Raw genomic sequence first — 20710 nt, 5'->3', positions numbered from 1 at the left:
AAAAATACAAGGGTTTTCTGGTTATTGTTTCAATGACCAAGAAATTAAGTCAATTGCTCTTTAACAAGTAAGATTAATAGAGGCTTGATGACATGTGGTAAAATATAATTTTAAGCCTTTGTTTTCCCTGACCCCTTTCTGTAACTAAAAGGTGTACATGGCTTCTCTTTAACAAGGAAAGGCAGATCATGATTTGTGGTAAAGATATTTTGATGAACGCCTTGGTCTCTGACGGGCTTTGAGGGAGAGGGTCTGGGTCTCAGGTTGGAACCTATGCAGTGAGGCTGCGTAGACATGGCACACGGGTTCCCACTGGGAAACCACTGCACCACGGATGAGGCAGGAAGGGAACCAAAGTTTTGAACTTCCACATGCCAGAATCCCTTCATATGTTGACTCATTTAATCACAACACTGAGGAATTATTATCCCTGGTCCACAGATGCAGAAACAAGGTCTGAGAGAAATACAGTAACTTGCCTAAGGTCACAGAGCCATGATGATGTGAACACCCAAGTCTACCTCCCACTGTCAGCTTATACCACTGGCAACAGGCAAAGACTTTCTCTTCTCCCAAAAGTTATATTCTTCCCTTCAAATCCTTAAAAAGGAAATCACAATTTCTGAGGATTTTTCTAATCTTCATTTCCAAGAATTGCAATGTAACATTTGTTTTACATAGATTTTGGCTAGCTGAGAGTAGAACTTGGGACTAGAAAAGATGATTGTCAAATGTTTGAGATAAATTTTAGCATGCAATATTGTATTTCTTAATTTTTATTTTTTGAAAGAATTGTTAAAGAATTCTTGAATCAATATATGCCACCATGTTGCTATTGAGTTAAGGAAATATTTTTAAAATCTAGCCTAGGTATGGCCAACGGAAGTTTTAAAAAAAATGCTTTGGTGCCAAAATAATCGTGAATGAAATGATATGCTGTCTTCATCTCCTTCATAATTTTCCAGAGGAGGAACTAGATGGCTATATGGATAGAGGAAATAAGATTGATCATAGGCTGATAAATGGGTGATAGTTACAGGGTGGTTGTAATAATATTCTCTAATTTTTATATTTGTTTGAAAGTTTTTAATAATAAAAATGTTTATAAACTATATACTTGGGGTTTGAAATTCTCATCAGGATACATAGATACTACTTTCTGGAATAGTGCCTTGGTACTCATTCTTTCAGCTAACACAGGATTATTGAACAGCTGTTCAAACTATATATATTCGAACTATGAATATATTCCTAGCAATATGCTAAGTTGATTTAACTTCTGTGACTATATGAACAGCAATAAAATAAATATTAAAAATTATTTATTATGGACCTTTGTTTACTTAAACACTTCAAAGGTGTGGATCACTTTTGATATATCACTTAGCCATCTCTCTGCACCTTGGTGTGATCTTTTGGATTAATGATTTTATGTTCTTTTAAATGTCAGACACAACATTTCTTTCATCCATAGACATGAGTGGTACTCTAAGGACATGGGTATATAGATAACCTCTTAGCCACCCTCCCTTGCCACTCTCTCCCTCTTTCTTACTTGCCAGGCAAAATCCCAAATTGATGCCTATTCTTACCACTGCAGCTGAAGGTGGCTGGAACAAACCCACACGGTGCTGATGATTTACTCCTTTAAGTTTACGACCACAAATATCTAGTGGGCTGCGTGGAAATCCCACATTTTCCTAGTCTGTTCATTCTCTTAGTCTCTAAACTGAATGTAGCTCTTTTCTGTCTCTAAATCTCCAATACCACCTCGTCTTTCACACTCTCAACCAATGGCCTCATGTATTATTTTATTTAGATATAGAAGCTATCTATAAAGAACCACCTGATCTTCCCACCAGAAAATGTTCTATCCTACCCACATCCATCCCCATATACACTGTCTTCCCTCCTGTTCTTCATTTGTGTGTGGAATCTCACCCCCTCCCATCTTCTCAAGGACTTTGTTCAAATTCCCTAGAGATTAGTCCTCGATCCCCCTTACTTTTCTATAAACGCTTACTCCTTAGGGGCTCTCATCTAGTGTCATTGTTTTAAGGATGCATGGGTGTCTCTAAGGATGACTATGCAGCATCCTTGATGTATCTATTCCTTACCCTGAATGCTCAATTCATTACCAAGCTTGCTTGAGCTCTATCTTCAAAATATATCATAGGAAAAATATTGTATAATACCATTTACATGAGGTACCTAGAACAGGCAAATGCATAAAGACAGAAAGTAGAATAGTGGTTACCAGGGGCTGGAGGAGTGGCTGAAGGGGAGGTGGTTATTTAATGAGTACGGAGTATCAGTTTGGAATGATGAAAAAATTCTGGAGATGGATGATAGTTATGGTTGCACAACAACAACATGAATAAACTTAATGCCAATGAATTGCACACTTAAAAATAGTTAAAATGGTAAATTCTAGGTTATGTATCTTTACTACAACTTGTTTTACTAGCCCTACTGCTGCCATCCTTATTCAAACCATTGTCATCTGTCACCTGTATTATTGCAGTGGCCTCCTGAAAGCATCTCCTTGCTTTTAATCCTGTCCCTAACCTCAGTCTAATCTCTACACACAACAGCAGAGTGATGTTTTAAAGCATAAGAAAGATCTAAGCTAAATATTTATTTGCTAAAGGAATGATGAGAATTGTTCCTTGCATATTAAATTTGGAGTTTAGAAAATTGCAGATGGGAGAGCATTGTGAAGCAGGTAACAGCTCTTATTCGAAAGGCTTCTCTTTTATCACCAAAGCTCATCAATAAGGGATGACAATGCTTCAGTCCTGACTGTTGGCAGTAGGAATGCATGAGGGCGGTGGGGCGGGGGGGCGCAATGAAATGGCTGAAGCCAGCATGTGGAGAAGAAGGTCAAACTCAAACACTGGTGCTTGTGATGGTGTCAGTGATCACTGTGATGTTGATGAGAAAAGGGTTTATGGGTCCTCTGAGCAGTATTCATTTAATATTTAAGGGAAATATTCTTCAGAATTGTACGCCATTTATGTAAGAAAACAGATTCGTTGATAGGTTGCTGCAGTACGAAGGTCACCTGTAAGTGATGAGGAGGGATAGCGTTTCAATGAGGAAAACGTTGAGTATGTTCAGACATCCCTAGGACCATCCTGAGTTTAAGAGGTGGTGGGCTGTGTTATTGCGCTATAGTGTCTCATTTTCACGAAATTGAGTTCCGTAGTTGTAATTTAGATTTCCTAAAGTTTTGAAGCAGGAAATGAAAAAGTAAATGGAATTTTTAGGATGAACTTATAGAATAAAATTTTATTTTTAGAAGGAAGAACCACATAGTTTCTGGATTAGAAAGTAGATTTGCTGTTCTAAAATCTTGACTGGGGATGGCATGAAAGGTTTGTATTCGTACTCTTGCTATTTTGTGTGATGGCCAGGTCAACTCTTTACCCGTCTTTCTCAGTTCTGTTCTGGGGGCCTCTGTGCTCTCAGTGGGCACTTTGCTCTGTTGCTAACTGAACAGAGACCTCAAGGTCCTGCTCTATGTACTTCAAACAGCCTGGGTCACTTTTTACCCTCTGACGAGCTTGCTGCTCCCTCCCTGCTTTGGGGGTGAGCGCAGCAAGGAGGAGTTGACCTAATGACTTGTGAGTCACTCACTTGAAGGGCAAGACATCACCTAAGTTTGCCTGGGCCCAGGGGGCCCAGGGACATGGGACTTTCGGTGCTGAACCTGAGAAAGGCCCAGGCAAACTGCCACAAGTTAGTCACCCTACACTATTAAGATCTAGGGTAAAACTGGAGCTAATTCCTGACATCATCCACTACAGCTCATTCATGGTCAAATTCCCAACCCTATGCCTTTTAACTTCCTGTGACCTCAGGGATCTCCCTTACCATTTAATTATACTCACTGAATGGGAGTCTGCGGGTTTCTATGAAGCCACAAATACAGTCCTCAAAGTAAGTTCTCTGGTAGCTGGGTTCATGCCTGTCTCCACTTTGTACCCTAGACCCCTGACTGTGTCCGCACTTGTCAATGTGCCCATGTGCTGCTACCTGCTTTGACAGGCTAGCAAGGGGCTGATGTCTCCGTGAATAGGATGTGATGCGTCCCTGGTGATCTACCCAAGATCTAGCATCTGGTGGTGGCTCCTCCAGCTTCGCTGACCTCCTGACCATCTGTGGTGGCCTGCTTTTCAGCTCCACGTTGCTGGGCTCTGCTCCCTGGGGCTGCCCTGCAGGGCCACCCACACATGCAGCACCTCTGCGAGCTTAGGAGAAAGGCACCCACCCCTCCAGGCACATAAATTACAAAAGGACACTCCCTCTGGTATAACCAATTAGAAAAAGGTACCATTTCTTCTGGGCAGCCAGGAAGGCACAAGGCTTGACTAACAGAGCCCTGGCTGGGTTTTAACCCCAGCTCCCAACCCCTTTGCTGTGTGTGTAACTTACACAACCACACATCCAGCTCTGCTCTCACACTACCGACTAGCCAGCTCAGCTGCCACCAGGCCTGGCACAATGACATGCTTTGCCTGTCTAGGCAGATTCTGTCTCACTAGCTATTACTGAACTTGACCCTGAATTTATTCCTGGTCTCCCTTCTCACATCTCCTCCAGCTTCCAGCTCATTCCTATTTAAGCTCTCATTTTTAACCCGATGGTATAACAAAAATATACTGTAGTCTATAAAAAAACCTAAGTAGATAACACTGATTATATAACATCTGTCCTTTACATCAAATAGTGTAATGAAATTCAGTTTTAATATTTACAGAAAACCCCACCACCCATTGCTAAAAGTGCTTTGTTACATTTGATCTCTGCTGGTCTCTGAATCAGTTTTCTAGTCTTTTCTATTCTTTTTTTTTTTTTTTTACCCCACAGAAGATGGCCACCAAGGGATAATATAATGTTTCTTCTTTCCAAAGACAGTTGGGGAAGGGAGTTTCCTAATACAATTTTTATTTCAAACCCAGGTCAAAATTTATTATTCTAGACTTCATTGTGAAAAAATATGAAAGTATAAAACTTAACTGCTTAAACATTAGTAGTCTTTAAAAGGTGGAACCACGAAAGAGGGTATAGGAAGGAGAAGTTGTGGTCTGATAGGTCTCACATACCAGTTCTGGGACGAAGTGGCTATAGAAAGGAAGACCCATTTGGGATAGCTGCAGAGGAAAGTTCAGAGAAGAGAAAAGGGATTTGGACAAGTTCAATCACATTACCCTGAAGTTTTGAAAAGTAATCTAGCCAAAGAGTATCTTCTGTTCTTGGAATGGCAGGCTTTGGAATTTCAGTTAATTAGATTAAAGTTTCCCTGATGGGATATGTAATTACTACAAAGTTTGAGTCTGCCGTGAAGCCTCACCTGTTACTTTATGAAACAAATTGAATTCTATTTTGTAAGGAAAGACAGTAGATTGTTTTCATACCTCAATCACATTTTTTTTTCTTTTTTTTTGAGACAGAGTCTCACTCTACTGCCCTGAGTAGAGTGCCGTGGTGTCAGCTTAGCTCACAGCAACCTCAAACTCCTGGGCTCAAGTGATCCTCCTGCCTCAGCCTCCCAAGCAGCTGGGACTACAGGCATGCGCCACCATGCCCAACTAATTTTTTCTGTATATTTTTAGTTGTCTATCTAATTTCTTTCTATTTTTAGTAGAGACGGGGTCTCGCTCTTGCTCAGTCTGGTCTCGAACTCCTGAGCTCAAAGGATCCGCCCGCCTCGGCCTCCGGGAGTGCTAGGATTACAGGCGTGAGCCACCACGCCCGGCCCTCAATCACATTTTAATGCAAGCCACTTAGTGATCTGGGGAGTGTTGCTGTTTTTGTGATGCTACCTTTTGACATTTAAAACAAATGTTTACACAATAAACACACCATGGAGCACATAAGTACTTAAGAAGTAATGTTAGTGTAACCACTTGATATGTACTACGTGGTTTGAATGCATATACACATATATCCAAATCCACATATATCTAGAGGCAATGAATGAAGACATATATAAAATTAAGAGACAGAATTAAAATTTCATCAAGATAATTTCACATGATGCTTTAGCTTAGAGAATGTTCAGTTCCCTTGAAATGCTTTCACACAGCCAGAGCTATATTAAGATCAAAACTTGATTTTTTTTTCTTTTTTTTAGACACCAAAAAAAAAGCTTAGCAAATAGAAACAATTTTTCTTGGGTGCCTTTCCTCTTCAGAGTACTGTATAAAGGATGTAGGGAAAGTTTAGAAAGAAAGCTTATCTGCCTTCACAAACCTCAGATGGGGCTGAATTTTTCACACATGATAGATGAGGTTGCCTGTGCTAATTGTGTAGTCAGTTCCTACACCTCCACTCGTCCTCCTCTCGATGTCTTCCTCTCATTCTAACCACTAACCCAGTAGAACTAATGGCCTGTGTTTGAAATTTGCTCAAGTTTTTATCATATTGCCGCACGGTGTACTTGAAGTCATTCACTTTCAACATACTTCCTATGAGGCATGACGGTGGGAACAGCAGCCCAGCCTACTTACTTGTGTTTATCTTCTGGAGTGAAATATGCTTTTCCAGCTGTCTCCGGAGTTTCACCTCTGCCCCGTATTTTCCAGTGGTCCCATTGTCGGCCAGAATGAAATGCGAATGCATGCTGTTGAGAACCGTGAGCTTGCTCATGGGATTGGACATGGTCTGGTATGGCCGGACAACCTGCAAAGTATCAAAAGGAAGAGGCAGAAGTCAGAGAAAAGAAAACAAGATATGAAAAAGAGAATCAGACAGAGGAAAGAGAGAAAGAGTATCAATTTTTGGTATGATGCAAGTATAGTCTATATCCTCTTCCTAGTATTGCTTTGGAATAGAAGTAAGATTTATGGTAAAAGTTTCATTTGAAGCAAAACTATGCTTAAAGGAGTATTTATTTATTCAGAAAATAGAGTTTGTGCTTTCATTGTACTCAAAAACTGGCATGCCAATGATTGTTTCATATTGAAGTTAATCTTTTATTTGCTAAAAAACCCCAAATAATTTTTAAATCTAGTTATTTTGTTTCTTTCCCTTCTCTACCATGTCTATACTTTAATAGGCACAGAAAAACAGTCACGATTCTAGAGAACGGAGCAGGTAATGTGATCTTTTCTCTCAAACCCATTCAGTACTCTGAAGGTCCATTATTCAAAATCAACACTGTTCTTAGTAGATATCTTATTTAAATGGAAATCTTGATTGTAAAATAATTGTCTCATGAGACAAATATGAATCAGGCCCAAAATATTCACCTCTGTCTTATTCTACCTTTTTTGTTGTGTAATTCATGGTGAATTACACTACCTAAAACAGAGCAATTTCAGTATGGTCTTTCACAGTTTCGGTATAAAAAGAAAAGAAATATGTATTGTGAGCTAGTTGCTTTATACACATTATCTATATTCTTTGCAATAACCCTGTAAAGTAGATGATGTTACATTCATTTTATAGAAGAAGAAACTGAGAAATGGAGAGATAAAGTAAATTTTCCAAGAGTTTACTACACACAACCAGAATTCACATCCAGGTCTGGCTGATTCCAAAATCTATGTTTATTTCCCTTTCTCACACTGCTTAGACCCAATGGAAACATAAGACGATGTGTTGGAAATCTACTCCTAAAATATTCAGGTAAGAACTTCACTCAAGACTATGAAAAAGCAACATTCAGTAGGCTCATTGTTATATGGTCTCAGTATAGCTATCACTGTACTGAATCATCAAAATTGACAGGACAGAAATACTAGTGGGTTTTTATTTCTGTTCCATTGTGCAGTATGTACATTAATTATAGAGTTGAGATGCTCTTCTTTTTCGGTATGTAATAACTCACTAAGAAAAGCTATAGTAAGATTGAATAGTTTGTTAAAGGAATTACAAAGTGATTTAGTAAGGGCATTCTTCAATAGTGAAGATCTCATATAAGTCATTTTTTAAACTTTGATGCTGATTCAAAACTCTGACATTTCTATGTGCCTGGCAAACAAAACGTACTTCATAAATAGTGAATGAATGAATAGGCAAACTTGAGATAGACATGCTTTTGCTCAAAACTGAAAAAAAATCCTCTTTTCTGAATTGTTTGGGAATTGACCTAATTAAAATATAAAATGTGTGCATAATTCTGAGCTTTTGAAATAGTCTTCAATCCTATTAATATATGCCCCATTTGTTAACGTGGCATTACTATAACATTAATTCATAGCTTTATTTCAGTTGGCTCTTACTGATAAAGGAAGCCCCTAACTTTTTGATTATTGCCTCTAGTAATCGCACAGAGCAGTCATCAATTACTCCTTTGTCTAGATGAGTGCATTGAGAGTCCCCTAAAATACAGAGACAGTGGTTTGCTAATCCCATACTGAGTTCTCTATCACTGGTTTCTTGTGGTTGAATTTCCCATTTTGTTGCTACTCATTTTTGATCATAAAACATTCATTCTACAGCAGAGTGCAAGTTAATAAATACTAATGCTTCTTGAAAAAGGACTAGCAGAAAGACTTTCTCCTATTCTTAAAGTGCTTCTGCATTGTGATTTTGGACAAAAGAAAACGCTTTAGTTACTGTTCTCTCTTTTCCAATGGCAGTTCCCACAACACTCCATGTGAAGGAGGGGGAAGACCCAAAGCAGTCTGTCAACGGCAGAGAACAGCGGATTTTCCAGAGGATAAAAAGTATGTGTGGTGGTGAATCCCAGACATTTGTGCTGGCTAAGATGTGAGTGCATGTTTTTTAATTCCTAGGAACCTACATAAAGACTATCAGTGTAAGTGAAATTTTTAAACACATAAAGGAATGAAAAGGATTCTCGGCCAAGCTGATGTATTCTCAACAATCTGAGAATAAAGAAGATCATTAAATAATCTGTGTTCTATGTACAGTATGTGTTTCCTCCATTACTGGATTCCAAGGACATCGGTGCTTCAGTCTTCTGACTTTGACCTTCTTTTCTTGTGAAACATAGCTCAGCCGCTCTTTGGGAACACTGCACATCTGAGTCAGTCATGGCAAGAAGGTCAAATTTACAGTGTCATTCATGAATTTTAATTTCTTCACCTCACTGATCCTCATTTTTTTTGATCTTATGTGAAGGCAAGTTAAAGGTGGTCATATATTGGCAGAGTGTCTGCTGAATAATAGGGGATATAAATATGAAAAATACATAAAATATCCCATTTTATTTTTCAGTTATTATTGGAAGAAGACGTGCTGAATCCTGGAACAATCCTGAACATATGAATCTTAGAAACTTGTTTGAATCCCAGTTCTTTTAATGGCTGTATGAATCTCTCACTTTTTTAATCTGCAAAAGGGAAATGATAAAACCACTTACCTAATGGGGATTAGTTGGGATTATATGTGCAAAATACCTGGCACCATGCCTGGCTTCTAGTAGGCACTTTATAAATATTAATATTAATTCCTTCTGTAGCTCTGCTCTATTTTTACCAACTCCAAGCTGATTTTCCAGTTGTAAACTAGTGATCAAAATGAAATGATAATGAGATAAATCAGTGACTTTTGTTTCACTCAGGAGATTTAAATCAATGTAAGTAAAGAAAAAAAAAATCAGCAATCTGTTGGCCAAATATACACAGAGTTTTTCCTTTGCCATGTCCTCCCAAGCATCTAAGAGGGTGATGGTCTGGAACTATTTGTGGATTAACTGCAAAGTTAGAAATAACTCCCCAAATACTTCAGAGGAATGTAATTTGGTCTAACTTGCCTACAAAATCCATTTAGTATTCTTCATCACAAACACACCAGCAGCCTATTTTTGTTTGAGTTATATTTGCATACCTACAAAAGATTTGCTGATCTTCCTGTTACGTTTCCCAAATAGAAAAAAATAATGTCTTCCTATAACATGAATACAAATGAATCTTTTCCTTTCTTTGAAGAAATTTTGGAGGTAATGCAAACATTTTCATTGTTAAGAGCTCATAAAAAAAGGGCAATATTTTTGGAAGAGTCTCTGTGTGTGTGTGCGTGGAGGGGTGAGTAAGAACAGGTGTGACATATTCACAATTTATAGGTATGTTGAATTACTGTAGCATGTTTCTCAGACAGGGTTTCCTGAGAAAATTGTCCTGATGCCCTAGAACATCCATTGCATGTAATGGATCACTTTCTCTCCTAAGAATATGGGACAGTCACTCAAATAATTTTCTGTGTTTTGTAGTTCAGATAAGGAACTTGAGTTGAGGAAGGCTGAATGGTGTCTGAAAGGCCTTCATCAGGTGAGTTTTCATGATTTGTAAATATGGTAGTATCTATACTTAGAAGAGAAATTTGCTTAGAAATGGATTATAGGCACTTAGTACTCTCTGATTATCATGGGGCAGAACACCTCTAAGTAATGACATTGTGCCCCTCTTTCTTGTCCCTAAAGAGTAAATGAGAGAATTCTTCATTTAGTAACCCACTGTACACCACTTAGTACTGGCTGACTGACAAAATTCTGGTTCCTAGGCCTCGGTATCCCTTGACTTTTAAACAAAGAGTCCCTGGAAAGTGAAGTGAGGGCTATTTAAGGGATTAATGGAGATAAAGTCCCGTTTATATAAGGCATTAGTAGGACGTCACCATTGTCAGGGAAGGGATTCACTCAGAGACATTGAACTATGGAAAACTGAACATCCTTCCCGCGCTGGTGCCCGGGTGCTGCATTTATGCTTTCTGGAAGGGCTTAGCTCAGTGATTCAGAAACTGATCTAAGACACCCGCTTGAATTTTCCTAGATATTTTCATACATGTTCTGGGCTCATCCAGGAGTACTAAGCAGGAAGTCAGGAGATGGGGAGGGGAGCTCTAGTTCTAGTTCCTCTACTTACTAATTCGTGACCTTGGGCAAGTTCCTGAGTTCATTTATTCATTCCTTTACACACTCATTAAGAATCTCTTGAGGAAATACAGTATGTGGTAAATACTGTGTTGGCTTGAGAAGATACATAATCACACATCTAGGTAATATCTCATAACAAATGTTCAAAATATACTCATTGAAAGAAACTTTTTGGACAATAGTTTTCTCATCTATAAAATAGATGACTTGACTATAATTTCTGATGGCTTCCTACCACTAAAATTGAGCCTGGACAGCTTGTATTAAAAAGTACATTTGCTCTTTTTAAGTTCCTGCAGAACAATGACCTTCCATGTGTGTTAGCTACAAAAAAAAAAAAAAAAAAAAAAGTAGTACTCTCATATCCTGTGTCTCTTCGATTTTATGGTGCTTTCCACAATGAAAAGGCAGGTGGGTCACTTAGCACTCCTTTTCTGAACAGAATCGAATTGGACTAAATCAGGTTTCTATGCCATCAATCACAGGCCTTCTGCAATACCATTACCTAATGAGTTGTATATCAACATGCCCCAGGCAAGTGGCCCAAAGAGTTATTTTTTCTCTCCTAGTAGCACCATGATTTTAATTTAGGCTGGAAGAAAATTAGCATTTATCGACCACTTATTGCATGCCAGGCATTGTGATAGACAATTTCCCATGGATTAATCCATTTCATGCTTATTTTATAGGAGGAGCCATAAGGGCTTGGAGAGGTGAGGAGTCTTGGCCAGATTTCCCCCACCAACCACAGTCTTTCCTCCAAACCACATGTAATCTTAAATTCCTTTACAGGCCAGGGGACATTTAGAGGGAAGACAGAGGACCCAGTCCTCTGATTTTAAATTTATAGAGGATATTATGGTTGGTTTTGCTGTTGGACATTTTTGCCAGTGGCTCAGCTGGGCATTAAAATCCTTCTGACAGCTGATCAGATTATTTCCAGATGAGTCATCTAAAACTGTATGTATGCAGAGGTCAGGGCAGGCACCAGCAGGCAGCAAAATGGGGTTGTGCTTTGGGGAAAGAGAAACAAAAGGAGTGGGGAGGTTCTCTCAGGATCAGGCATCCGTTTCTGGGAGGGAAGAGGGGATACCACTGAGAAACGGGAAGCAACCTCTGTGTCTGAGATAAAGGAACATGGGGACTGAGAGAATGGAATGAAAAAAAGAAAGGCTCTGTGTGTCTTCATAAGCACAGAGAGGCCTGAGCCACCAGGGACACTGGCTGGTTGTTTCCTATTCAGGCAGCTCAATGGTAAGTGTAGGTATAAAGCAGGCTCATGTGGAAACCTAGATGCCGCCTCTCAGCTCAGCAATTCAAACAAGAAACCAGCAAACCCAGGCATCCATTTCCAAAGAATGTCCAGATACTTTAGCTGTATGACTCCCACTAAAATCCACGGGAGAAACAATTATGTCTTTCTGCACCACTTTGAAAATGTGTCCCTCAGTTTGTGCGTGGTGGAGAGCAGCACAGTCCTCATTCCATGCTTTCCACTCGCGTGGACTCACTCCCTCTGCCCCATCCTGAGCGGAACCCTGGACCATTCAGCTACAAGACGCCCTGACAGTGGAAAGAGGATCTTGAGTTCTGAAAAGAGGCTACTCTTCCCCTAAAACTTACCACGTATCAATGTTCAGAAATTCTTTGAAACTCTTCCCTTAGTCCAGGTTGGATTCGGTGACTCACTTCTAAGGGATAGAATAAAACAGAAGTGCTGGTAGATGACTTCTAAAACTAGATCATAAAAGGGTTCCTCTTAGTGCTCTCTCAGATCTCTTACTCTGGGGGAAGCTGGCATGCTGTGAAGACAATAAAGCAGCCCTATGAAGAGGTCCACATGGACAGGAACTCCTACCAACAACTGGAGTCATCTCGGAAGAGGGTGCTGTAACCCATTCGATCCTTCAGATGATGCTGCCCCAACTGCCATCTTGACTGTGACCTCAAGGAAGACCCCAAGCCAGAACCACCCAGATAAGCCACTCACACATCCCTGACCCTCAGAAACTGTGAGATAATCAACACTTGTTATTTAAGCCATTACATTTGGGGTAACTTTTTTTTACACAGCAATAGATAACTATCACAATAGTGTATTATCATCTTCTTTCTTCTTTAAGGCCTCAAAATGTATCCTCTGTCCTTTATTCTGGACAGGTCGATACATCATAATTTCACAGCCCCCAGTCCCCCTACCCTGCCCTGCCTGAGTTCTCTGTGCTGCCTGGCATTCCTTCCCCGGGCTCTAATCAGTTCCGGTTTCTGTTCTGTTGTGGCGGCAACTAACTCTCCTCACACCTGAACACCATTCCTCTCCCTTTGGCACGTGATCTGACTCCTGCTCCTACACACTTGCCAGTCTGGTGACCCTAAGAAAGTTATTTATTCTCCGTGTCTCAGTATCTTCATATGTAGCTAGAGAATAATAATAATTACAGTCACCTCATTAACTATTGTGAGGATTAACTGAGAGATAAAATTCATAGAACAATGAAGTATGAACCCAAATAAATGAGAGCTATTATTATTATAAAGAGGCGGTCCTGGCAATAGATAAGAATATGGTCTTTGGAGCCAGGTGGCTGAGGCTTAAATCCCAGTGTCATCCTTTACTAGTCATGGAACACTGGGTAAGTTACTTAATCTCTTAGTGTTCAGTTTTAAAAATGGGGAGGATGATAGTAACACTAAAAAAATGGAAACCTCTGAGTGCTATTGTGAGAATTAAATGAGTTTGTCTATGCAAAAGTGCTTAGAAGGATGCTGACATTAGTAAGATATCCAAAGGTGTTGCTATTATTGTTGTTGGTGTAGTTATTGTTATTGTTACTATTTTAGTGATAAACAATAAACTTCCAGGTTAAAGCTCCTTCAACATCCTGACACCAACCCTCTGCATGTGTATTCTTTCCTCTTCTCCTCAGTTACACATGCACATGGGGTTAACGTCTCCTTCTTGGCTCTGGACCCATCACCTCACAGCCCTTCCAGGACTTATGTCATCAGTGGTCTCCTCTTTATCCCCATGTCCCTTTCTACTATCAACACATCAACAAACTCAAGAGTCTCCCCATCTTAAAGAAAAAAAAATGCCTCAAATGATGGCTCCCTTTGGCAACCCATATCTTCTCTCCCCATCACAGCCAAATCTCTAAAAGTTTTGTCTTTGCTTCTCCCCATCTCCTCCCTCCTCATCCCATAGAAGCATGCATGCCTCCTCATCGTTGTTCTGACACAGCTTTGACCAATAGTATGATGATGTCCAACTTGACGGGATGGATGGATGCTTCTAGGTCATTGCCTTTCTTAGCCTCTCCATAGTCCTTGGCATTGCCCTTCTCGGTCCTTCTGAAGCACACTCTTCCCTTGGCTTTCCTGCCTCTCTCTGGCTTTGCTCCTACTTCTCAGACATTTCTTTGGTCTCTTTTGCAGGCTGCTTGTCCTCTGCTCATCCACTAAAGGTTGGGATCATCAGGAGCCAGGTGTAGGACCTCCTTTTCCTCACTCTGCACACTCTCCTGTGGTGATTCCACCTGCCACGACGGCTTGAATTGCCATCTATAAGAGATACCTTCCAAATTTACGTACACAGCCAGATCTTGCTTCTAAGCTTCTACCATATAGACTCACTGACTTAATATACTCACTGGCCTGCCAGACAGTTTCATGCAGATATATCAAAGGAAATTCAAAGTGAACATGCCCAAATCCAAACTCATCATCGTCTTCACCAAAACCACCTTCTCCGTGTAAGCGAATGTAACTGCTGCCACGGGAGTTAGCCCAGAACAGGAGTGTGGTCCGAGCTCAGCGGGTGTTGGCTCTTTCCTGCATAACTGTGACAGATTTGGGCAGGTCTCCTTGTCTCTGGCCTTTTTCTCTTACACCCCTAGATACATCTTATCTAATCCAATCATAAAAATCCAATAAATTCCATTCCAGGGCCACTATTGGGAAGTTTTCTGAGCTTACAATACGAAGTCATCTTTGGCTTGACTCAGAAATAAGTGACAAATGTATTTACTTGATAACTACATCCAAATTAGCAATCAATTGTGTTATTGAATTTGATGTTTCTTGGCTTGAAACATAAAGAGGGCATCAAAAGAGCACTTTCCAATTAAACATAAGGACTCTTAAAGATTATGAAAGTTGAAGAAATAAATCTATAATTTAGGGAAAGTCAAAGATATTACTGAATGTGAAAATAACTTAATAACCACATAAGATGATGTGTTGGAAATCTACCCAAACGCAATTTCCATCCTCAAGTTAAAATGAAAAGTGCTTTTTCTTGGGATTGTGTCTGGATGCTTAAATTGGTATATGTCTTGTTAGTCTAGATTTCAGAAAAGACAAATGATAAAAGCTTTAGAAACTGTTCAATTACCTGACACAAATCTGATCAGATTGTTTTCTAAAGTAGGAGATCTAAATTTAAAATGTGTCCCATGAAAATTATATTTCGTTGGAAGTTCTTTCTTGACTTTACACTGTTGATACTTTCATAATCATCTATCCAGGTCAAGATTCTCTAGGGACAAAGAAAAGGGCTCTGACCATTCATTGAGTCTATTTTTGAGTCCAATTTACAGATGTAAGGTATGTGACGATATCTCAACTCATAATAAAAACATAATATTGTTAAATATTTTCTTATATCTTACTTGACATACTAATATTTGAGAGAATAGACTTTGGAGACAGTTGGATCTTGGTTCTCATTCTTGTTCAGTTTACTCAACTATAAAAGGGATATAATAATACCTTATAAGGCTAATATATGCAATCGAAGAGCATACTCAAATAAGAGTTCAATAAATTATAATTACTATTATTATGATTATGCTCATAGAAGTTGCATGAAGACAGAGCAAGTGTTATTCTACCCAGAGATGAAGAAACTGAATTTTATAGACTTTAAGTGGCATGTCAATGTGTCATATTTATACAAAGTATCACAATAGGGATTACCAAGAAACAAAATAATTCTATTCCTGTTTTGGGAGAGTTTTTAATTAAGTTGCTGCAATGGACTGAATGTTTATACACGTCCCCCACCCCCCCACCCAAATTCGTATGTTGAAATCCTAACCTCCAAGGTGAAGTGTTAGTAGGTGGCACTTTTGGAAGGTGATTAGGTCATGAAGGTGGAGCCCTCACGAGTGGGATTAGTGCTCTTATGAAAGGAACCCCAGAAAGATCCCTTGCCCTTTCTGCCATGTGGGGACGGAAGCAAGAAAGTGCTGTCTACCCCCCAGAACTGCGAAAATTAAATTTCTGTGGTTTATAAGCCCTGTAGTCTGTGGTGTTTTGTTATAGCAGCCTGAGCAAGCTGAGACAGTTGGGAAAGAAGACAGTTGTGGGAGAGTTACAATCAGGGACAGGAGATTATGGGTGAAGGTAATCTAGGAAGACATCTTGGTAGAAGCGAACCTTGAGCTAAATTTGATGGAGGTGTAGGATTAGGATTATGCATAGTAATAGAGGAAAAGGACCATAGAGATAATATGGAGAAATCACAGAGGTGGAGTGAACCTTAATAACTGAAACAGTACATGTTTTCAAGTCTAAGTGGCAGAAAAAAAAAAAAAAGATTACCATGTCAATATTCATAGCATTATTCCTCACCAAAGTCTGTTGTTTTGATCTATTAATTGAGAAAAGGAGGGTTTGGTTAAACAGAGTGGAAGATATTCAAATTTAAAGCATCAGGGCTAGTTCTATCCTCAGCTGGATAGATCATACATCTGCCAAAGGCTTTAGAGAAAGGCCTGTTCCCATTCCGCCTGCTTTGCCTCCACATCCAACAGGCTGATACCTCACCATCCACCTCCATTCTTGAGTTGCCATATGAGAAAAGAATTTTACATCCAGATGCTTAGTTTAAAAATGCCCCCGCTATTATCAGAATAGTATAATGTAGCTTGGGAATATGATTAGAGATGAAGTTGTGATAAAGTTGTGAACTGGGTAAGATTATTATTTCCGTAATGTTTATTTTCTCTGTAGCCTGGATTTCATCATATCAAATCTATCTTCATCAATAGTTACTGAGCCCCTACTAGTTGTGAGACTGTCAGTTGGGTTCTGAGAATCCAAAGATATGTGTTGTTCCCTCAAGTAACTTGAAGTCCAGCTATGAGATAAGACTCAAAGGGAGAAGAATGCCTCAGAACATCTAGAAGCAAATCTGAGGCCAAGTTAGTTCTCTTTTTTATGTTTAGGACTAGTATTCGCCTCTCTAGTGCCATGCTGAAGGGATTAAGATGAATAGCAATTGCTGTACCTACTAATTTTATCAATAAATAAAAGAATTCTAGTAGTACTTGAATGTTCAGCTTCTAAAAGTGCTTATTCAAGAGCCAACCCCACAGAAATAAAATAATTTATATTTTCCATCAGCTTGGAAATAAATTTACTGTGACAACATATCAGGCATAAGAAATGGAGCCTTTCTTTTATCCTTATATTTATATTTATTTCAAATACATTTCCTAGATTTCCTTTGACATTTGTTTTGTACCTCTTCAACATTATTCTGGAGTACAGACATAGACTTGACCAAGAATTCAACTATTCTATATTTTCAAATGATTGCATTTTGATAGAATTCTGAAGTGGTAAAGATTTTTAATAATACATTTATTTTTTTCTCTCCTACCTGATATCTGATGTTAAAAGGTTTCTTTTTTTGATGTTTATTATATGTGAGTTGGATTATATAAAATGAAAGAAAAAAGATAGAAGGCACTACATTAAGCTAGCTATGAAAATTGTTGGCACTATGTAAGAAACTTATGAGATAATAATTCTAATTTGATGATTTAGGGGAATTTTTGTCAGTTACCACCAACATGTTATTTACATACTTCCTTTTATGGCAACCTAGCATCATGTTACTTTATAACTATCACATTAGAAGAGTGAACACATATAAAAACTTACCTCAAACCACATCATAAATCCTATAATACCTAAAACAATACTTTTACTCCAAATAACTTATAACTTGAAAAACAAAGCCTTATCATGCAAGAGCCTGAGAAATTCTATTCTAGTTCCCCAATTTGGGGAGAGGAAGGTACCTGAGTGGTCAAAAGTCAATAGATATTGGTCAAAGGTTTACTGAAGAACTAAAATACAACTGTTTTTTTCTGTGCTCTCTACAACCTGCCACGTTCATTTCCTTTTCACGATGGTCTCTCTGATGGCTCACCTGGTTCTTTGTGAGCCACGGTTTGCCTTTATTAGATCCCCAGGAACAGGGATGGTGAATGCATACATTTACTGAGCATGTTTCTGCCCTCTGTGCTAAGATCAAGACCCCTTTTAGTTGGGAAGTCAGAAAATGTCACTGAGACCCATGGGCATGCATGAGTTCCATTGGCACGTAACTGGGAAGAAGTAAATAGGAGAAAGAAAAGGAGAGGAAAAAAGGAGCATGAAATCAGGCAAAAAGTTGGAATTGGAGAAAAACAATCATGATTCTTCCAATTCAGCAAGGTAAGTGAATGTAATAGAAGCCTGTCTTTCTGCAATTATATAAGATGTACAAGATGAACAAACAAAATAACACAAAAGGCAGGGGGCCAGAATTCTTTGCAAATGCTTAGGCAACTAAGGTTAATCTTTGGTTTGGTTACTCTTATCTTGAATAAAGAAATTATCAGCTGTCATTAATTCACAGCTCATCTGAATGAAAAGGTTCCAAAACAGCCTCCCTCCTCCAAACTGAGTAATAATAATTCAGGTTTACAACAGAGATCCTGAAGGTGTGAACATTTCAATACGGCTTCTGAATCATCATAATGTTTTAAATAATTAACTTCATGTGTTAATAAAGTACACTATTAAATGATTTTTGGTGTTCCAGGTATTTTAGCATATTCTAATTCTTTAAGAAATATTAATATATTTGCTCTCATTCAAAGTTAGTTTGAAAGCCAATTTGGAATCTAAGGCAAGTATTACCCCAAGTATATTCTATGAAAAAATAGTAGTCCCAGATACTTTGAAAAAATTAGAAACACTTACTTTCCCAGTCAGGTCTGCCTACATAATAACACTTTGGAAGTTGCTGCTTAGACATTCAATTTGTGTGTAATATAAAACAGCCAATAAATTTTGATTAAGAGAATATTATACTGATAAAACTTTTATTTCATTCCTTATCCTATATAGTCTGAATAAATTAGCGTTTCTTCCTGTAATTTGGTATCGTTGATGTGGATACTTCTTATCACTTAAAATAAAGGTTCTGAAGGATTTAAAGTGTTTGTCTACTGCGGGTGTTTCATGACATTTTTTAAATCCAAAGTATTTTGTATTGCATTTTTAAAAACTGCATCTATTGTGTTAGATTGAAGTAAGATGGTTACATTGTATTTCATCATAATAGAAGCAGTTTAAAAGCTGTTAATTCTTGGCCTCTTCTATTTTTTATTTTTTTGATTTTTTGGCTCAGATAAAAAACACTTGAAAAAACTACTTAACACATTGGCTATGTTCTATGGCAGGCCTTGATTGGGAAGGAAAAACTATGTTAATCTGATGTAGAAAATAATGATATCCAATTGCTAAACTTATTAGGGAAAAAGAAGCAAATAAAGTTTGGCAATCTGTTTACATAGCATAACTACAATTCTTATCAATAAAATTTTGAGAAGTGTTATATAGAAGAAAAAGTCTGATGGTTAGTAGGAGAGCAAAACTCTTCAAGGGAAGTTGGTAATAACCTGTTTTTGTTTTTGTTTTTTAAAAAAGAGAGATCCCTGGAAAGAACAGAAATAAGATGATGACTCAGAAAAAATGGGACCAAGTTCTCTTGGTTTCTGGCAAAGTTGTTGATTGATTGGTTATGTGGCTATGGGCATCGGGGTAGGCAATAGAGTCTAGAACTTTGCTAACTTTGGCCAAAGGCTTTTGAGATCTCCAGAGTGGGAAATAAAGAACTCAACTGTGCCCACTCCTCACCCAAGCATTTAGCAGAAGAAAGATCTACCAAGGAAGCCAAGATCATGAATGGAAAGAATCTCTCTCTGCAGCTCTCCTGAGCTAGGTGAAGAGTAAATAAAGAAGTTGGAGCCCTAGGGAGAGGAGAGGCCCTGTTGAGTTCACATTGCCGTATATTATATGGTATCAGTTAATCTTAATATAACCATATCAAGAGCACTTGCAGGATTCGATGGGTGAAGAAAGACCACTGTGTGATTCAAGAAGAGAGATGTAGTTGATAAGTCTTACTTCAGACCTTTCTTGATCTAAAAATTGACAAGGAGCTTGCATAGATAAATTTGGGAAAATAAGTAGTTTGCCAATAAACCAACTTTCATTTTGGGAGGTAGGAACTAAAAGAGTACTGTAATTTGCACATTTTGAATACTGATTTTATTTTACTCTTCTGATAACCCCTCTAGGAGAAGTCATGGAAAGGGACAGCTCCCAGGACTTACGTCTCTTCCAATCAGGTCCTCCTGGTTTTCCACAATTCCCCAAGGGGCGATACCTATGGTGCATATCTTCCCTCGAGACTTGGATGCGTGGTCCTTCAAGGCGTCTCCAACATGACGAATAACACCTAAGAGGAAAGAGAGAAGAATTAATTTTATCTTTTTTAAAGCAAGTACCTTTCCATTGTTCTAAAGGAAATTGTGATAACTATTTCTCCCAAGGTTAAATGCATTGAATATAAAAATTTGACACATTTCTATACAAACTACATATATTTGGGAGAGAACACAAACCTGTGGCTATAATGCCAGATGCATTTGCCAGACTTGTATATGAATATGCATTGCATATTCTGATTTATATGAAAAAATAAAAAGCATCCAATGTCTATAAAAAACCCAAATA

The 20710-nt window shown here is 38.5% G+C and overlaps 1 protein-coding gene across 1 annotated transcript in view; it reads right to left on the bottom strand.

The window, feature by feature from the left end:
* TRPM3 (transient receptor potential cation channel, subfamily M, member 3) overlaps positions 1–20710 on the bottom strand; it is a 338389-nt gene that overhangs the window by 292639 nt on the left and 25040 nt on the right. The window contains exons 5-6 of the mRNA XM_012641622.1: positions 20308–20432; positions 6516–6687 (exon numbers count right to left, since the gene is read on the bottom strand). Coding sequence (XP_012497076.1) covers positions 6516–6687; positions 20308–20432 — 297 coding nt within the window. The remainder of the gene's footprint in view (positions 1–6515; positions 6688–20307; positions 20433–20710) is intronic.

This window comes from Propithecus coquereli, unplaced genomic scaffold (assembly GCF_000956105.1).
Source record: "Propithecus coquereli isolate 6110/MARCELLA unplaced genomic scaffold, Pcoq_1.0 Scaffold166, whole genome shotgun sequence".
NCBI classification, from domain to species: Eukaryota; Metazoa; Chordata; class Mammalia; order Primates; family Indriidae; genus Propithecus; species Propithecus coquereli.
This window is presented reverse-complemented; position numbering and strand designations above follow the sequence as displayed.